The following is a 20,000-nucleotide window of genomic DNA, read 5'->3' as shown; positions in this document are numbered from 1 at the left end:
ACCTTCTTATTTTCGTTGCAGTGTCAACTGTGCTGCCATGATATTTAGGCTACACTCCCGTCTTAAAACATCAACTTGAAGCGCAAGTTTCCTCTTTTCCTATGGGTGTCTCCACTGTGCCATGCCTCTCGCGTCTTAAAACAGCAATCTTATGCGCAGGTTTCTTCTTTTCCCTTCATATCCTGTGGGTGTCTCCACTGTGCCATGCCGCTACGATCAATCTTAGCGCGTTAAGACAACCCCAGACCACTCGTGGATTGCTCTTAGAGTTACGAGTCAACCTGCGATGGTTCTTTGCTAAGTTGGCTTTGGGAAACGCTCCTTGAGCTCTACGATGGTGTTACGTGTGAACTTACGTAGCACGTAGCGTTAAGTAGTACTTAAGGCCCTTTCGGAAACGAGGCCCATGTCAATTAAAAAAAATCATTTGAAGCACAGTTAACAGTCTAGATTTCAATCATATCCCAGCCTACAGTAGGGGTGTGCAAAATAATCGTCATATCGATGCATCGCGATACTTACTCTCACGATACAATGCATCGATTCATGACAAGGTATCGTGATACTTATTTTCTCAATATACTGCATGGATTCATGACAATTGATTATTTGATAACAATAAAATTCGATTTGCCACGGGTTATTTTGTTCAGTAGAGAATAGGTAATATTTCTGTTGTGATGTAAGCTCTCTCCCAGATGATAGAATGCTTAAATAGAATGAACTGACTTAAGAAAGCTACACAGCAACTGACAAATAAGCTGTATTTTACACATTTACTGAAGTAAATATCGCAATGCATCACAGTAGTACATGAATCGCAATGCATCGTGATAGAATCGCATCGTGTCATGTGTATCGTGATGCGCATCGAATCGTGAACCCTTTGCCAATACCCACCCCTAGCCTACAGACCATACTGCTTCGGGCAGTTGGAAAATGTGTCCTTCTGTTCTGGGGCCTTTTCCTCATGCTCCAACACATAATCAAACACATAAAGTCATGCACACACACGCACACACACACACACGCACACACACGCTTCATACACGCGCACGCACACGCATGGATTTCACCCTTCCGTGCCCTTTCCACTTTTAGGCTAAATGCTGGGGAATTCAATCCAGATTTCAGCAGAAGGCAAAAGTATGTTGATGAGTGTTGGCCACTCACTTGTGAAACTTTTCGTGTACACCAACCAGACTCCTAAATAAACAAATAGAAGTCTTTACATCCATTTAATGCAACACTTTAAATGTTATTTATCTGGTGTGACACACGTACTACACAAGTGATACACAGTACTTCTTCCATCAAGCCTATTCTCCATGACCCAAGCCAGACCAGACACTTCACAGAGTGAAAGTGGTGAGGATGGGAGGATGGGTGGATGGAAGGATGTTGTGGATGTTGAGGATGAGAGGATGGGAAGTGTGGGTTGGGGTACATACACTGTAATCGCAACATCGCAAATTCCTGGAGGGAGTGATACAGGCACTGACAGCCGGGTCCAGGACAAAGTCATATGAAAAGGCCCCTACTCAATACATTACATTACATTACACTTAGCTGACGCTTTTATCCAAAGCGACTTTTTTCAGGGTATTAGTTACAGTCCCTGAAGCAATGTGGGGTTTGATGCCCAGCCATGAATGGACTACGTCAGGTGGGAGTTGAACCAACTACAACCCCCAGATTCCAAGATCGACTCCCGAACCAGTAGGCCAAGGCTGCCCCTGCGCTACTCAATACAATCTAACAGGGTGCCAAAACTCTGGGCGCCCTCTCTCACGGGACAACTGAAATAAATGATAGAAGTCTGCAACACTGTTAATGCTCCCAGTGATTTATTTTCACTGTGCAAATAAATCACTGGGAGCATTAACAGTGTGTGCGGACTTCTATCATTTATTTCAGTTACTTTATTTTGTCCAGCACCTGTACCACTGATGTGCGCGCATTCTCTACCTGCCAGGGACAACTGACGAGAGGTGTCAAAAGTAACAGTAAAAAAAAAGAAATACAGTTTCCTCCCAATACAGGTAACTTATTTGAGCAAAAAGTAGACCTATGTACTTGTCTTACGATCAGCTGACTCTGCGCTAGTTGGATCAAGTTTGTGGTGGGTCCTTGTTAGGCTTTCAGTGTTTTTTCAGTAAAACACAGTCTATCTATCTTAGGTACAATGGAGTAAATGGTGTAACAGCTATGTAATGCCATGTACTAGTGTTGTCATTACACCACAAAGATACTTTTACTTTTATTTTTGACACCTCTGCCCCCCTGTCCACTTCCCAGCAGGTGGGTCAACAGGCAGGCAGGCAGAAAGGCAGGCAGGCAGGAAGGCAGGCAGGCAGGCAGGCAGGCAGGCAGGCAGGCAGGCAGGCAGACAGGCAGACAGGCAGACAGGCAGGCAGGCAGGCAGGCAGGACAGACAGGCAGGCAGGCCCACCCTTCTCAGGTGTGACTGAGCAGCATGGACAATATGGCTTCTGCTCAATGTTTTTTTATTGTTTTTAAGAACAAGAGAGAGAGAGAGATAGAGAGAGAGAGAGAGAGAGAGAGAGAGAGAGAGAGAGAGAGAGAGAGAGAGAGAGAGAGAGAGAGAGAGAGAGAGAGTTCCCTAAACGACAGCAGTAGATAACAGAGAGCGTGATGATGCTCGCTTGTCTTATTTACAGGCACGGCTCAATTACGGCTGACAAGCAGAACGAGGAGGCCATCAGCGCACATACTTATCACCCGTGCCGACCACCTCCTCCGCCTCCGCTCGCCCAACACGTGCTGTAAGAGAGAGAAGCAAGAGGGAGGAGGAGGAGGAGGCAGAAGTGGTAATTCCCTCATCCTTAATTAAATGAAAGGGCCTTACATTTACTCAACACAATGGGTCCAGCCTCCTCCATCGCAATCGCAACACACAGTAGGCGAAACAATGCACACATGAGTAAACACACACACACATGCACACACAAACACACACACACACACACACACACACACACACACACACACACACACACACACACACACACACACACACACACACACACAAACACACACTGCCCATCTGCTTAGAGAAAAAAAAACAATAGGAGTGAGCACCAACTGTTGTGTTTACAGTAAAGCCATCCATCCAGCCATCCAGAGAGGAGACCTCCTGGACACCGTCCCATCTCGGCCCTAAATCAGGGGGCCGTGTAAGCAGGGGGGTGGGGCTGCTGCTGCCTGGGTTCCGACAGGTTCTCTCTCTCTCATTCTCTCTCTCTGTCTCTCTCTGTCTCTCTCTGTCTCTCTCTCTCATTCTCTCTCTCCCCCCTTGGCAAGAACAGAAGTGTGGACCCGGGACCCATGCAGTTGGGGTGGGGGGGTCGTTTGAGCATCGACGTCCCGCGCCAGCGATAAGTAATTCAGGGCAGGATTAGCGGGGCTGATGGGCTGATCAATACTGTGGGCTCAGGCCATTAGGAATGCAGCGAGGAAATGGGCCCCTCCGGTAATAAAGCCCGGGTGTCTGGGTTCTCCTTCATTTGCTACCCTCCATTAGTGTAATGGTATCATTATCAGCCAGGGCAGTATTTCCCCTGCCCCCCCCCCGTTCTGTTACGTTTCTTTTACTCCCCACACCACCCAAAACACACGCACACACACACACACACACACACACACACACATACAAACACACGCACATACACACAGACACACACGCATACATACGCACACCTTCCATCCACCTCTCCCTCCCCATCTCCCCCCCTTCTTTCTACACCGATCTCTACCTCCCCACCTCTCCTCCATACACCTTTCTCTCTCCTCTCTCTTTCTCTCCATCCACCCAGGCCTTGGTTGGTCTGGTCGGTGGGGGTCTGATGAAACCCTGAGCCTCCATGCTGGCTTTGTGTTGCACCCCTCCCTACTCCCTATATGCCTTCATACTGGGGAAGGAGGGCCTGGATGTATAAATCTGTCTCAGCCAGCAGTGCAGAGAGCCTTGTATGCATGTACACCCCCTCCCACACACACACACACACACACACACACACACACACACACACACACACACACACACACACACACACACACACACACAGCACCACCATTGCTCCTGCCACCTTATGTATTCCTTACGCATGTTTTATGTCAGGAACCGACACTATTTCTCAATTATTGGCTCATTAATAGAGGTGGGAAACGTGTCGAGGAACTCGGGAGCGAAAGAGGAGAGGAAAAGGCCCGGAGGTGTGAGGAGTGGGAGGGAATATGGGTAGTGGGGAAAAAATAGTGCTGATTCGGAGGAAATTGACACCACCTCCTGCTAAAACATCAGCTAGGACATGACAGCGCGTCTGCATTAGTCGCCATAAATCGTTACCTTTACACTAATTCACAGGGCAACATTATGTGTTAGCGTGTGTGTGTGTGTGCGTGTGTGAGTGTGTGGAGGAGGAGAAGGGGGAAAGGTTGTTAGTTTGCGTTGTGTGTGTGTGTGTGTGTGTGTGTGTGTGTGTGTGTGTGTGTGTGTGTGTGTGTGTGTGTGTGTGTGTGTGTGTGTGTGTGTGTGTGTGTGTGTGTGTGTGTGTGCGGGGATTGATGAACCAAGTCTGAATGTGTGGCCACATAATCAGCTTTTAGCCGGCTAGTTGTTAATTTAACAGAATCACCAAGGGAAACACAAACCATTTTAATGAGTGTTTAGAAATTAAATACCCCAAACTAACAGCTTGCTGTGCTCTACCTAACGCACAAACAGAAAAAGAAAGAAAGCCAATGAGGCCGATCTGACGGATGTCCTGGGCAACAGAGAACCTCCAAACATCTGTTCGCACTATGCGATCATTACTTATGCCGACACCCCTGATGGATCCCCTTCATCTTTTTTATTTTTTTCAGCCTATCGGACGATCTCTTTCATTTCAACATCGGAAACACACCACGTTTGATGTCAGCACACGCAGAGGTGAAGCCATTGGAGGTGTGAAAGCCAAAACAGCACAGCCTCAACATCAGCAGTGAACAAAAGCACTTTCATATGATCGCTGTTTCATTTTCCCCACTGTTAACTTTGCTACTGCTAACCCCTACCTATCAAAGCCGCGCTACAATAAAAACTACTGGACACTGTCACGGGTTATGCTAATGTTCTTGGGGGGGATATAGACTGCAAAAAGGTAAACGCTTGGCCACGGCTCATTTCCATACATTTTTTGGGCATTACTCCACTTGCAAGTGAACTTCTGAGTGTGTTTCCAATTAAGGATCATTTTGGTGTAGACGATTACTGGCCAACGTTATCCCCATTAGCACACCAAACAGACATCTTGTGAACGTTTTCTTTTCTGGGTTTTGTCAGACTGCACATGCCCGACACATGGCAGTAAAGTTTTTTTTTTTTAAATTGAAGAGGGGAATCCTGAAACAGGTCCACGTACAGTATTTTTCAAGGGCTTTAAAAGACAAATAGCTTACATTTGCTAAAGTGACACACAAGAGGACACATCACCGTACGTCCGAATGATTGAGCGTAACTGCAAACATGCTCCGTGCACAAGACTACAGCCATGTTCCCGTTATTACGCATTATGATAAAGTAGACCCCGGGATTATTATAACGAGCCACTGGGATAAATACAGGGCTCTTCTAATTGGGGCTGTTTCTGCGGTTTTCCAGCCATTTTGCCATCACAATCCCTCTTGTTCATCCTTTTATTTGTCGACGGCAAGGGGAAGCGGAGTCATTAGGCCCTGCCTGCCTCCACGGCTGGATAGGCCATAGGGGCATACAGTGCATTTACCCAGTGAACTGTTGATGGCTTTGGCCTGGCCCTCCCCTCATAGTCCTCATGCCACCCGCTACAGGAAGCCTATCTGAAATAGGCAGATATAACTAAAGGGTTTTTTTTGCTGTTGCATTCAAAATGGCTCCTATTAGATGTCAACTATTTTTGTGAGCTATAACATTGACACAGCAGGCCTCCTTGTCTCTCTCAATGCCTAGTGGACCAGTCTTGTCTGGGAAATGCCCGGCCCGTTTTTTTTTCTGCCCCAGCCCAGCCTTGCCTGCCTTCCCTCCCTCCCTGCCTGCCTGCCTGCCCGGGGGCCAGCTGGAAAGAGTTGCCTGAGCGCCGCTCATATGGTCGCCAGGGCCGCTTTTCATAAACAGGAGGAACCACGTCCTACATAGTTTCTGTGCTGTCAGACATGATCCAAACACATGTGCCATCGCAGGCAGCAGCCAAGTCCGTGTGTGCGTGTGCGTGTGTGTGTGTGTGTGAGAGAGAAAGAGGGAGAGAGAGAAAGAGAGAGGGGGGAGAGAGGGGAGAGAGAGAGAGAGATTGAAAGACAGAGACAGAAAGGGATTAGAGAATGAGCGAGAGAGAGAGATTTAGTGCGAGCAAGAGACAGACAGAGACACAGAGAGAGAGACACAGACAGAGAGACAGAGAGACAGAGAGAGAGAGAGAGAGAGAGAGAGAGAGAAAGAGGGCAGGTGTGCTGTACGTAACGGGGGCTCTGCACAGCAGAACCACAGCAGCATTCATCTCTCTGTCAGCTCTGTCTGTCTTGCCTTCACACCCCTAAGCCACACATCTGACCACAGGCATTACCTCCAAGGCCCCAGCACCTGAAGCAGAGCCACACAGAGCCGTATGGGGTGTGTCTCTGAAACATTGGCTTTTCACTGTTGAGCAAGGCGCTATTATTGTCAAGCAATTCATCTCGCCCTCCAGGACAAATCTTTTTTTATGATGTGATGAAGCCATGTGGAAATTGGAAGCTTGACACTAAAAGTATGGCAGTTGGCAGTTACTGTAATCCACAATGAACGAACACCACCCCCCAAAGTTTGTTCGTAATTAGTGCATTGCAAAGTTGTGTTTATTTGCCTTCTACGGTGTGTTTTGACCATGTTCCTCTGATGCACGGCACCACAAGTGTTTTTTGCCATTCTACCAAGTCCAAACAAACATTTAGCCCTTAATCACAGCAAAAACCCATTATTGGTCATTATGGATCGTTTGATTTCCCAGGTCTACCTCAATAGGGCAAGAAAGATAAACAGAGAGTTGAAAAAGGGTTGAGGGTCGAAAAGTTGAACGGTCAAATGAAAGGCCTATGAGGTGATATGGAGCAGCTGTTGTTTTAAAGGTGCACTGTGTAGGACTGTGACCAGAGTAGGTATTGCAACTCTGCTGTTCATTGCAATTGTGCTGCCTATTGCCAAATTTGATCTTTCCATGAATATTTACTATGTACAAAACTAATATTTAGTCGCATGACCAAAGTACAGTACATTTTGCAGCTAAAAAATGTCCATCTGGAAATTGAAAAGTGCAATTTTCCCAGTCATAATGGATTTGATGGTGGTGCTAAGTATTCATGAAAAAGGTAGCATCTGTGAATGGGCAGCATGAATTCTGGAAATAAAATACTAAAATATTACACAGTGAGTGCACCTTCTGCTTGCAGGTACATCATCAGTACCACACCTCAGCTACCGTACACGATGGCCAAGCTGCAGCTCCGATGGCAGAGGAGCCCTTGCCCTGTATCTCTGACTCGAAACAGAAGTTTTAACTATATAGTAGGCCTATACGTGTATACTATATAGTACATTTATAACAGGTTATGGGGGCGCTGTGGCGCATCGCGCTAAGCCCCCCACATTTGGGCTTGCATGCCCACGGGGACCCCGGTTCGAGTCCGGCCGGGGTCATTTCCCGATCCCACCCCGTCTCTGTCCCACTCGCTTCCTGTCACCGTCTCAGACTGTCCTATCGAATGGAGGCATGAAAGCCCCTAAAAATATATTAAAAAATAAATAAATAAATTATTGCAGGTTCTAGGCCAAATAGCTAGAAATACAATTTTTAAGAAACTGGTATACGTATACTGTCATTCATGACCATCATAGTGTAAATTACACCCATACCCATGTTTCCATAGATATGATTGACATCTAACCAAGCAGCACCTGGGGCTTGTAAGCATCATTATGAAACACATCAAGTACACATTGAGTCTACATTGAGCTTAATCATAAGCTGCTAGGTTCCACAATCCTCAAGAGAGCCTGCAAAGAGCTTAGAGCTCTAGTGCTGACTACAATGTGGTACACATAATCAGACCGATAGAGTAACCAAACTGTGGCATCACATTGCAGAGCACCTTTGTTTCTTTTCTTTTTCTTTTTTTTTACTGTACTTCATGAAGCTAAATTTGACTACTTCATATCATCTGCTCACAATGGAAGATGAAGTCTATGAAGATTGTGAGTCATGTGAAGTCATGGTTGCCAGTGGTTGCCATGGTTGTCATCTGGGGCCTATACTACAAAGGTGGTGCAGGAGTAAACTAGATTAAGTGACGAAGTAAATTAACTTGTGCAGCTACTAATCTAATGCAATATCAGTTATGCAACATCAACACTCAACAGACAACTTACAACACAGTACTAACTTTTGGGATGATAATTTGGAGTATGTTAAGACACTTTTATCCATATGTAAACAAATCCATGCCCTCTCGAAAAGGGCTGAAATAATACTGGGTCTTCAGGTATTGGCAGGTGAAGGGTAGTGTGTGAGCAATACAACTGCATGTTGAAATTCTCCATAAAATAAAAAGTGGTGTGACTGCTACTGGAAATAGACACTGCACATTATGTTTGATGTGTCCTATGTTACTGAGGTCATCTGTGCTAGCTCGCCACTCTGTGCTCAAACCCACGACCGACTACCAGTCAACACTCCAGTTCGAAAGAGGCATGGGAAGCACAGCACGAGATCGCTCACACTCAGCTAAATGTCAGATAGCTCTGTGCAACCGATACTGTATGAGGGAGATTTACAAACATTCTACCATCGAACTCCATTAGTTGGCATCCATTACACCTACTACACTTGTTGCTACAGCAAAGCTTTATTTAAGGTATTATAACAGGTTTTCAAGGTAGTCCCATATTTGGACCATAAGGACCATTGTCACAAAATAAAGGAGATGTAATAACTAATGACTATTGTTTTAGTCTAAACCCAATTTTGACAAAATATGTAGTCACTTCATATGCTTTTGTAGGGCAGATTTTCTCCAGCCAATACAATGAAACAGCTTATCCTAATTACCAACCACACACCCCTTCAGGCAGGTGGATGAGCCAATTAGTGAAATCACCTGTGTTGGGAGCACAGGCAGAAGCAATATTTGGCAGGACTTTTTCTTTCTCAATCCCGTTTGTCCTAGCACAGCACCTGAGCTGTAAACAAATCTGCCAAGGCTCACGTTCTCATCCCCTGTGTGCCACTTTAGCACTTTTGAGGGGATACAGGGATGTGATGGACGAGAGGGAGAACTATCTGCATGAGACATCCAGCGGTAGGCTGGCCCACAACCCTATCCAGAACATTGGCGTAGATCAGTGTTTCTCAACCAGGGTGGGTACCCTGGGGTGCCGCAGGCCCCCCTCAGGGGTGCCGCGGAAACATGGCTGATAAATAAATTATGTAATTTAACACATATTTGTCTAAATTAATAAAGTATTGCTTAGTCAGTGCTCAGTGGAATCTTTCATCTGCCATTTACGCACAATAAAGTAAATATAGGTCGCCCCAGTAAGCTGCAACTTCAAACGTAGGTTGTGTGACATCTCCAAATGTGTTACTCTTCTAAGCTTTTGTGGTATCCGATGCAATGCCATGTTACAGCTTGTTGCTTTGGGGTGCCTTGAAAAATCCCAGTAATTGAAAGGGTGCCTCGCCTAAAAAAAAGGTTGAGAAACACTGGCGTAGATGACTCTGCCCTAACCTGCAGCGACTGGGAGTTCAGTGATGCTGCATGACCTCAGATGACCTGCATCGACAGTTTGCAGGCGCGTTTTGAATGAATGCAGTCGTTCTCCTAGCTGATACGATTTCATCTCCTTAACAAAAATAGTGACAGTTGCAATGACGAAATTAAAAGATAATTCTGAATACATCGGCGGCTTAGCCACCTCTGTCATGATACCTGGACCAAGAGAACAGGTGGGATAACGGATTTCTCATAATGTTAGCTAACAAGTAACAACACACCCGGCGTGACATGATGTGTACACATTGACAATTCAATCAAACTGCCAAACAGTCAAACAACAGTGTCATGTAAAAGACTGTTGGGGCTTCTCAACAAAAAGGAACGATGTGCTTCTGATTATGGTGGTCGGTATAAAATAAAAGGAGAGGAAAATGAGGTAACAAGGCGAAACACGACCATGTGATGGACAGGCTCACTTGCATTGCCTTCTAGACAACGAAATAACACATGCAACACCAGTGTGGAAAGTTCAAAGCATTTTTTAAACATTGCATAACTTCATGTAATGCTCAGCGAACTGAGAGAAAACTACAAGCGATACCTTTCTTCTCTTCTCCCTCTCACTGTCATCCGATCTTTTCATGTTCCTGGAATAGTGTTTACACAGCCTCGCTTTCGTGGAGGGAGGTCCTGGGACTTGTAGTTTTCTTATAGAGTCGTTATTACACATCTATTATTTTACATCTATCACTAAAATTATGAGCATGTTTTCTTTTCCGCAAGACATCCACAGCATGTTTATCTATGCTTTAACTATACATGAAACGCTTGAGGGGTATTATTACACAATATCTTTCAAGCTAAAATACAAGTCCCATAAACCAATTCGCAGGAAACGGGTCAGGCAGCAACTTCGCCTACACCGGAAATCTTTAAATGTACAGCTCCTATGCATGTTGTTTTCGCGCTTCCAGTGGAGCTGTCAGTCAGCACCAACTCGCATGGAGGGTTCAGCTGGGAATGTGAATCACACAGGCCTGTGGTGCTTTGGAGTTGCTGTTTTTTTATTGTTTGTTTTTTTCTTTCAAGCAAAATCATGTTTTTCTTTTAGTAATATGCCCCATTTTATGTTTTTCTTAGTCTTTTGTATTTTATATTTAGCCTAGGCCTATCTGAACAGGCCTATAAAACTCAACATTTTATCCAATGCATAGCCAAGGCAAGCCTATATCACATTTGTTTTTTAACATATGGGCTTCGATGCAGCTGATTTTTTTTTCTTCTTTTATTTCGGAAAAAAGTTCCTTTGAACACGCTCTAGTAGCTTCAACTATCAGCTAAATCAGAAACAGCACATTGCAACTTGTGTAAAAATAGTCGTGCTTTGAACATGTTCCAGAAATCAGCATTGCCAAACGTCTTTCAACTTTGTCTTAAGCCCAGGTGCTTTACAGCTAAAAGGTGGGCGTCCAAAAAACCAAGATGTTCTTTTACTACCAACACCATGAGCCGTGAAAGATAATGCTGGGAGCATTTGTGCATCACATGTACAAAGTGCCCTCTCACTGAAGGTCACCGAAATACCTCATAACACATTTTGAGTTGCGTTGAAAACGGCTCTGCACATTATTCATTTCAGCTGAGGACAAAAAGACGTGTCTGCGAAAGACATAAGCCCAGGCGGCCAGGCCAGGCCCCAGTGGGGGTAAAGGCTTTGTGAGGTTTGAAACACCTGCTATGTATTACCATTACAGACTTTGATCAGTGTCTTCATTAGTTTCCTTTGTAATCTCTTTTCTTTTATGGTAGAGCTGACCCAAGCAAGCCGGGCACGGTGATTGAACACACGTGTTCCTTTCACCTGTCTTGTAAAAAGCTCAAAGCCCTCATACGTTCAAAGATTTCGGTGTCTCTGCATCCTGTTGCAATAAACAGAAGGGTCTCTTTTGATTCCTATTAATACCCTACATTTCCTCTCTTCCCTTTGTGCTTCAGAGTAAAATATCTGCTTGAAAAGTACCTGTGGAAAAGTAGATCCATATGCATAAAAAAGAGCACAAACATATGGTCATAAAGGGGTACTTTGTAAGGAAATTTGTACATGATTATATATTTTTAAAAGACAAGCTTCAGCTTGTAACTTTGCCTGTGCCATTCCGACAGCAGCTTGTTTGTCAACTTTACTATCCCTAGCATTTTTTTTTGTCAATATGCAATATGAATGATTTTATTGTAGGCCTATTTTTTGTACAAGGGAGGAAGGTGCCTTTATGCATCCTGTACATTTTCCACTGTTCCACCACGCTGTGTAGAAGATAAAAACATGATTGGATCAGAAAACATCAGACAATGCAAGCGTCTTTGCTGATCAATTCTGTTTCCATTTTATCAAAGGGATGGTTTCTGTTAAAGTGCATTGCATCAGTTCCGGATGACCATTTGACAAGGCTTCTATCTTTTTTTCAGCCATGCAGCGTTATAATGAGTGTATTTAAAAAGCTGGTCAAAAATCAAAGGTGAAGAGAGCACTATATGCCAGGAATATAATGCCGCACATTAAAGGAAGACAGGCACTATTGTGTATGGCCTATATTGAAAACAGAGCTGAAGCTTTCCGCATTCCGCCACCCCAACCCCCAAACCCGCATCTTTGTCTTGCCTTGTGTCTTCAAGTTTCACGTGGTTTGAGGAATAGCCTATAGGCCAATGGTCTCCAAAAATAATGATATGTTTCCCCTTATGCTATGTTCTGTCGGACCACCTACGATTTAACATTGCTTTACTGGTTTTTGTGGTGTTGCTCAAACCGACCGGGAAAATTAGTGAAAAACAGCCAGGTTGGACTTGCTCATAGCGTCCGCAAGCCCTGTTAAAGGTATTACCCAGTGTGGCTAAGCACACATTATTATGGTCAGGTCACCACACATTTCGCCCAGAACTATTTTTCTTTTTATATATATGCTTTTCTTTTTTTGTCCTGCATTAAGATGATGCATTCGTGGAGAGACCGTTTTTTTATTTTGATTTGCGCTGAGTGAGCATATGGACCAAGTATGTGCCCCCCTGTTCTCTAACCTTCAATGATAAGCCTTAGGAAACTATTATTTGTCAGTACTATAAAGCAGATTGCTACCAGTGGTTTCAATTAACATCAAAGAGCTCTTCGAAGGCAGTAATAGTTATATCAAAACCTGAAGTGTATTATTTTGGTTCCACGCTAAAATGATTATGCCTCTCTCTCTCTCTCTCTCTCTCTCTCTCTCTCTCTCTCTCTCTCTCTCTCTCTCTCTCTCAAAAGAGACATGTTTTTTTGTTCCCTTTTTATTCTTGTCTTTTTTTCTGCATTCCTAACTTCCTAACCACACGAGGACATGCAATGGCCTTTTGCCAAGGCTATACAGCACACACAGTATGGACATCAAATGGTAAACATGCATGAGAGATCCCAGCAACAGCCGTATCCCTTGCCTTGCTGCCTCATGCAGTCAAGTCGCCCCCTCTCTTGATACCTCATGCAAGTCTTGGTGCACGACAATGAAGGATCCTATTCGCAAAATTAGACGTCTTAAAGGTTAACGACCTTCTCTCTGAATGTCACGGTGGCCTGCCTGCCTGGCCTGCCTGCCTGCCTTGGATGTCTGTCAAAGTCATACAAGCCAGCGACCTCCATGCACAAACCTCCTCCCTCCTCCTGGCCAAGGGGCACAAAGGAGCTCGAGAACGAGAAGGTCCTATAAAATGATTCACCAAAATACACGCCGCATCCAAAAGCACGCTGATGAAGTCTCCTTCGAGTGCCCGCTTGCAGCCACCGCAGGAAAGGGAGCTCACGGCTTGTGAACAGGGCGAGCGTGCAGCCCCGGGCCTGTGATGTGGTATACCTCCTATGCAGGGCTGAACTGGGGGGAGAATGGGGTCCGGGCACTTTTGTCTTAAAGGGACCCTTCAAAATTAGCGGCGCAGAACTGATTCACAGGTGAATTAGTTCTGCGCTGCTAATTTTGAGGGGCCCACGGGGGCGCGGGGCCCACCGGGAAATGCCCACTTTGCCAGATGGCCAGTCCAGCCCTGCCTCCTATGCTCGGGATCACTTCCAGACACAGCGAGGAGGAAGCGTTTCGCCATTGCTGTGATTTGAATACCATGATCACTGAACAGTTTTATAGCAGATCCATTAAAAAACGTGAGGTTTGACATACAAAGGGGACCCTGTTTAAAGCTCACGCACATTGTCAGTCTGAAAGCCATTATATAAAAATACATATATTTATTTATATATATATACGGAAGCACACATTCTCTGTGTGTGTGTGCGTGTGTGTGTGTGTGTGTGTGTGTGTGTGTGTGTGTGTGTGTGTGTGTGTGTGTGTGTGTGTGTGTGTGTGTGTGTGTGTGTGTGTGTGATCAAAGGTCATTCTTTTTTGCAGCTGGACATCCCTGTCTCTCCACCCCTATGAAATATATGAATTGTCACGAGGGTCTTTACTTTTGTCAATGTTTCCATTTTGTGAGTTGCGATGATTTATTGTGAGATAAAGTATTGTAACAAATGTACAGTAATGGGCTGGATGATGGGGAAAATGAGGCTTTTGGATTATAGATACAAGCTGATATGACAGCATTTTCTAGCATCTTTTTTTTGGAAATGTCTTACAAGCTCCATCCAGAAATAAATAAATGAATAAAATGACATTGCACGACACACAAAAAGCCAACCCATGACCTTAAATCCGTTTATATTTGGTAACGCTACGATGTCAGCTACTTTCCTAATCCAATATAACCACCATCCACATCAAATGAGCTGGCAGCACAGCAACTAAAAGAGCATGAATGTGACATGGAGTTAAACAATAGTAGTCCCAAACTAATACATGGCAGTCCTTTGAACAGCGACCTGTTCTGCATTAGTGCATTTTTATTGGGGGGGATTTTCCTTCTGCTTTTAATGTGCGTGTTTCCCCCCCTGAGAGACGATGGCAAGGCAAGCAGGTTTGTGCGCTGCGCGGTGGGCCTTTTTCACAATCCAGCATGTCTGGTTAGTGGTCATGACACAGACCCCTAAGGTATACACCAAGAGATGTAAGATGCTATCTTAAGAACTGGAAATGCTGCAAGGATGTTGTGTTTACACCAAATAAGGGGAAAACAATACTCAGCAAATGGAAATGACGTGTTTGTTGGTCAGCGGTGGTGACACACAGCAGCGTCCACCAACCAACCAACCAACCATCCATCTGATTCATATTCTAGAAGCGTGTAATCAATTCATGTTTTGTTGTCTTGCTCCGACAAATAAGATTGTTATTATGTGAGCAGTGGTCAGCCTGTGCGAGGCCGCCACTCTGTGCTTGGCAGACCGCGTTGGTCATCAGTTATCCAAATTGGTACAGGCCTGACCGCTCTCACTCTTGTTCTCATTCTCATTCTCTCTCTTTCTCATTCTCTCTCTCTCTCTCTCTCTCTCTCTCTCCGTCTCTCATTTCCCCTCCCGTTTACCTCTCCGGCGCATGCAATTATTTTCTGTGTAAACCAGCCTTCAGCACTCCAGTGCTCGCAGCGAGATTTGAGGTGACTGTGTTGTTATGATCTCAGATTATTATCACAAATAAATGAGGCAATAAAAAAAACTAATTTCTTTTTTTGTCATTGCTCCTTTTTTTCTCTTTCTTGGGCCTTGTTTTGAAAGGCCTGCTGTCACGTTTGGTTAAATTTAACCACCTGTTTGGACGTTCAATTCTCCTTTTAGTTCCCCAGTCATGCAGATTGCATCAGTAGAGAAATAGCTTGGCAGATTTTAAAGGTTGTGCGTCTAAACCACTGCTCCCTTGGAAAAAAAAGGGAATGGGGAGTAGATTGAGAAATGTTTTCGGGGATTCGTTGCAGCGTGTGTTTAATTGTCTGTTTGGTTTTGTCAAAGCAAAGGGAGCAAGCTTCTGGTTATCCATAGCTCGCTAATGGCTTTGATGTTCGAAAAACCAAATGCTGCTTGTTTTCATTTAAATCTTGTTCTTGTATAATGTTGATTCAAGCCAGTGCACTGGAAAAGCCTCGGAGTGCCGCATGTGTTCAACATGATGCCTCATTAGTTCGAGCTCTTTGGTTCATTTATACGACCCCGAAGCGACTGCTGTGTCACTGATCCGGACGGGATTGTTACTCTCCACACTGATGCTCTCTGGTATTGTGATCCCTCCATTGCTTTTCCAGGAACGCCACAGTCTCAGCACAGAGTTCAGTCAGAGAGAGTAGAGAGAGAGAGGTTCCGCTGGCCCATTGTTTCCGGGTTCTATTATTGCAAGGGGGAGGGGGGGAAATCCCCCTTTAGGCAGACCTAGGCAGACCTAAGAACTGTTCTATTCAATGCTAGGAGTATTATGACACGCCCCTTTAGGCAGACCGGAACCTGGTCATGTTAGGTGCCCATAGCAACCTATTACATTGGCATATCTCTATATACTTAGAGAATCTTAGGTTCAGTTATGGAGGGATATTCTCAATACCTGTTCCTGTCCTCAGGGCCGCTGACAGCTTTGGCCAAGCCCAGGACAAAGTAATCTGAAAGGGCCCCCCATCCCAATAGATACAATGTAATGAGATCGAGGAACCAATTCTGCCCCCCCCCCCCCTCCTTGGGCCCGGGACAACTGTCCCCTTTGCTGCCCCCCATCGACACCCCTGCCTGTCATCCTCTGCTGAGTCGAAAGGCTTTTTTTGTCTGTTGTCTGAAGAGAAGGCATAAAAAAGGGATAGGACACAAGAGGTAAAAAGGCAAGCACACCACCACTCACAAGCAACTTCACGAAGAAACCATTATCGTTATCTTCCTGTCAGGCGAACCAAGCCGTAGTGCACAGCCACCTCTGTGGAGAAAAGCATGCCACACACCTGGTACTAACACTTTCCATACCCTGCCACCAACACCACAAAACACATACCAACACGCACATGCAAACACACACACACACTCACACTCACACGTGCATGCACTCACGCACACAAACACACACACACACACACACACACACACACACACACACACACACACACACACACACACACACACACACACACACACACACACACACACACACACACACACACACACACACACACACACACACACACACACACACATACTTTTTATTAATCTGGCGTGGTGTGGCAGCACAAAACAGCATCATTTGCAAAACCACTTTATGGTCCGACAAAAGGTTTATCCAGACTGCTCTGTTGGCATAAAAAACGTGTGTGTGTGTGTGTGTGTGTGTGTGTGTGTGTGTGTGTGTGTGTGTTACTGTGTGTGTGTGTGTGTGTGTGTGTGTGTGTGTGTGTGTGTGTGTGTGTGTGTGTGTGTGTGTGTGTGTGTGTGTGTGTGTGTGTGTGTGTGTGTGTGTGTGTCTGTGTCTGTGTCTGTGTCTGTGTGTCTGTATGTCTGTGTCTATTGTGTAGTAGTGTATAGTGTGACTGCATCAATGTGCCGAGGACAAATGTCCTGACATTTAAAAAAAAAAGAAGAAAAACTGCCGTCTCCGTTAAAAAAAACAAAAAAAAACGGCTGCAGCTTTTTAACGCGTGTAGATCACATGTCAGGGAGCCAAGTCTTCCTCATTTCAACATTGTGTCAGAGACCGCTCTTGGACAGCGGCCTGGGGTTTGTGCTTATTTGTCTTTTATAAAAAGGACAACCATCCGAACAGTGCCAAAGCACCCTCGGGCCTTTGATATCCAGAGAGTGCACCAGAGCGGCCCTGAAACCGCCTCAGCTGGTACACAGATGTGCGTGCCGTGGGAGTCCTCTGTCTGAACCACGCACAGATTAGTGACTTTTTTTGTCCCCAATAATAAAAAAGAACGAGGGAGTGAGGGAAGGAAGGAGAGAGGGAGAGCGGGAGGGAGGGAGGGAGGGAAAGAGGGAGGGAGCACAATTCAATTGTATGTGTTAGGGGAAAATAATGCCAGCAGCCAATAATTTGCAGGTGGCAATCAAATGGCAAAGCCATCGGTGACCACACATAATGTTACTCTTATCATTAAAGAAAAAAGGAGAACATTACTTTTAAGTTTTACTGTCGTTGTGGTTGTGTGCATTTTTTTCTTCTTCTTTTTCTTTTTCTTTCGTTCTTTCCAAGTGAGGAGAAAAAAAATGTTCTAGTGTTTTATTATTTTTTCCTTTTGTTGGGAGTTGTATGCTGGAGGCGGTTTAGTTACTGGACAGCGGGCCCCGTTTGAAATGTTTTCCAAATATCTGCAGTCCTCCGCCTCAATATCTCGGCAAGGGCCTAATGCCACTCATGTTGCCAGTGGGAGAAATGACACGTAATAGTGCCAACTCTGCCAGGTGCTGGCACTAACACTTTGGAGGGGCGTTTTCCATTTTCACGCTTATTTGTGTTTCTTTTCTGTCTCTCTCGTTTTCTTTGTCTCTCCATCGCTCGCTCTCTCTCTCTCTCTCTCTCTCTCTCTCTCTCTCTCTCTCTCTCTCTCCCTCTCTCTCCCTCTCTCTCTTTCTCCAAGCTGATACAATCGCTATGGGTCAAACATCAAGGACGGAGCTGGGAAACAGCTGTGGGTGACCCACACACACACACACACACACACACACACACACACACACACACACACACACACACACATGCTCATTCGTGTGCACACACATGCTTGCACTCACACCTACACACACACACAGAGATTCACAAACCCACGTTCACACATACACAATCGTTTGCACACTAGTACACATACACTGACTCAACACCAAGAGGGCCTAGGGGTGACCAGAAGGAACGGCATCACACCGAAGATCACACACCATTCAAGCCCGTTTAGCAGTCAACATTTCATCCAGCTGTCCCTGGCCTGGCATCTGCCCTCTCAGCCCGCTTAAGCAGTAAAACAGGTAGGCTACACTTACAGCCAGGGCCGCTGACAGCTTTTGCTGGGCCCAGGACAAAGTCATCTGAAATGGCCCCCAACCCAATACAATGTAATGAGGACTCAGTTCTGGGCCCTCTATCTCCCTGTGCCCAGGACAACATAACCATTTGTCTCCCCCTGTTGATGGGCCTGCTAACAGTTGGACATCTGATAAGACTATGCAAGCACTGTGCCTTACCAAATAGTTGCAAAGGCAAATTTCTTGGGAAATTGAAAAAAAAAAACTTTTATTTTTTAACAGGCAAACATGTTGCAACAAAACAATTGCTACCTATGTCTCAGATGGTGCACTTGTTGTGCACTTCAGGCACTATGTATCAGTGCGTATGTCATATTAGCTACGCATTGAAACATAGTGCCCGAAGTGCACAAATGCGCCATCTGAGACACAGAAAGAGTCTTCCTCAGACCATGAATATACTCACTCACAGGCCTTGTGGCGGACCCTCAATGAGCAGTGAGACCATGAACGTCGGTCTGCTGCTCCATGGCTGTGCAGACCACTGGCTATAAATGTTTCGATGTTTCATCAGAGTGAAATGATGAAAGGGTGGCCGTTTGGGAGATGAAACGGAGTTATCTCTTTGCGATTGTCTGCGAGTCATTTCCCGACATCTGCAGACCACTGTCCTCTCTCTGCCACCATGGAGATGACAACCCCACCACGCCGCCACCACCACCACAAGCCAGATAAGAGGAGCACGCTGTGTCACCAGGGCCAGATTCAAATCGCCAGGGGCCCCTAGGCTACAGGTTGCTGTGGGCCCCCCTACAGGCCAAATTTCGACACAAATTTACATAGATAGTGTCACAATTACGAGCTAGGAATGACATGTCTCTACCAATTGTACTAAAACGACATGTCATTTTTTATATTGCATTTTTTCACAATAATGTAATAACTGTAATTTACAGTTTTGACCATTCAGGGGGCCCCTGGCAGGTGGGGGGGCCCTAGGCTGAAGCAGATACATCTAGCCTGTGCCTTAATCCGGCCCTGGGTGTAACTGCTTTAGTTACCTCAGATGTTGGACACTTTTTTTGTACTTGACATGAGTCGATGTGGTTTCCCCCCCCCCACAAGGTCTGCGTGTGACTTATCAGTGACTGGAAGCAAAGCTTCTAAGCGTCAGGCAGATTACTCTACTTTGATTTGGTGTTCGTATGAGAGATAATCGTCAAACATTGTCATACAAACATCTGTGATGGGTGACTGGGGAGATGGTATGTGATGGGAGTTTTAGGCCGATTAGCCGGATACATCACACGTTTGTCAG

At 45.3% G+C, this 20,000-nt stretch overlaps 1 protein-coding gene across 1 annotated transcript in view; it reads right to left on the bottom strand.

Moving 5' to 3' along the window:
- fto (FTO alpha-ketoglutarate dependent dioxygenase) overlaps nucleotides 1–10,516 on the bottom strand; it is a 276,971-nt gene extending 266,455 nt beyond the window's left edge. Inside the window, exon 1 of the mRNA XM_063188264.1 lies at nucleotides 10,388–10,516. Within this exon, the coding sequence (XP_063044334.1) occupies nucleotides 10,388–10,516 (129 nt within the window). The remainder of the gene's footprint in view (nucleotides 1–10,387) is intronic.
- Nucleotides 10,517–20,000: the final 9,484 nt, after the last annotated feature.

The sequence above is a fragment of the Engraulis encrasicolus genome, chromosome 22 (assembly GCF_034702125.1).
Source record: "Engraulis encrasicolus isolate BLACKSEA-1 chromosome 22, IST_EnEncr_1.0, whole genome shotgun sequence".
NCBI classification, from domain to species: Eukaryota; Metazoa; Chordata; class Actinopteri; order Clupeiformes; family Engraulidae; genus Engraulis; species Engraulis encrasicolus.
This window is presented reverse-complemented; position numbering and strand designations above follow the sequence as displayed.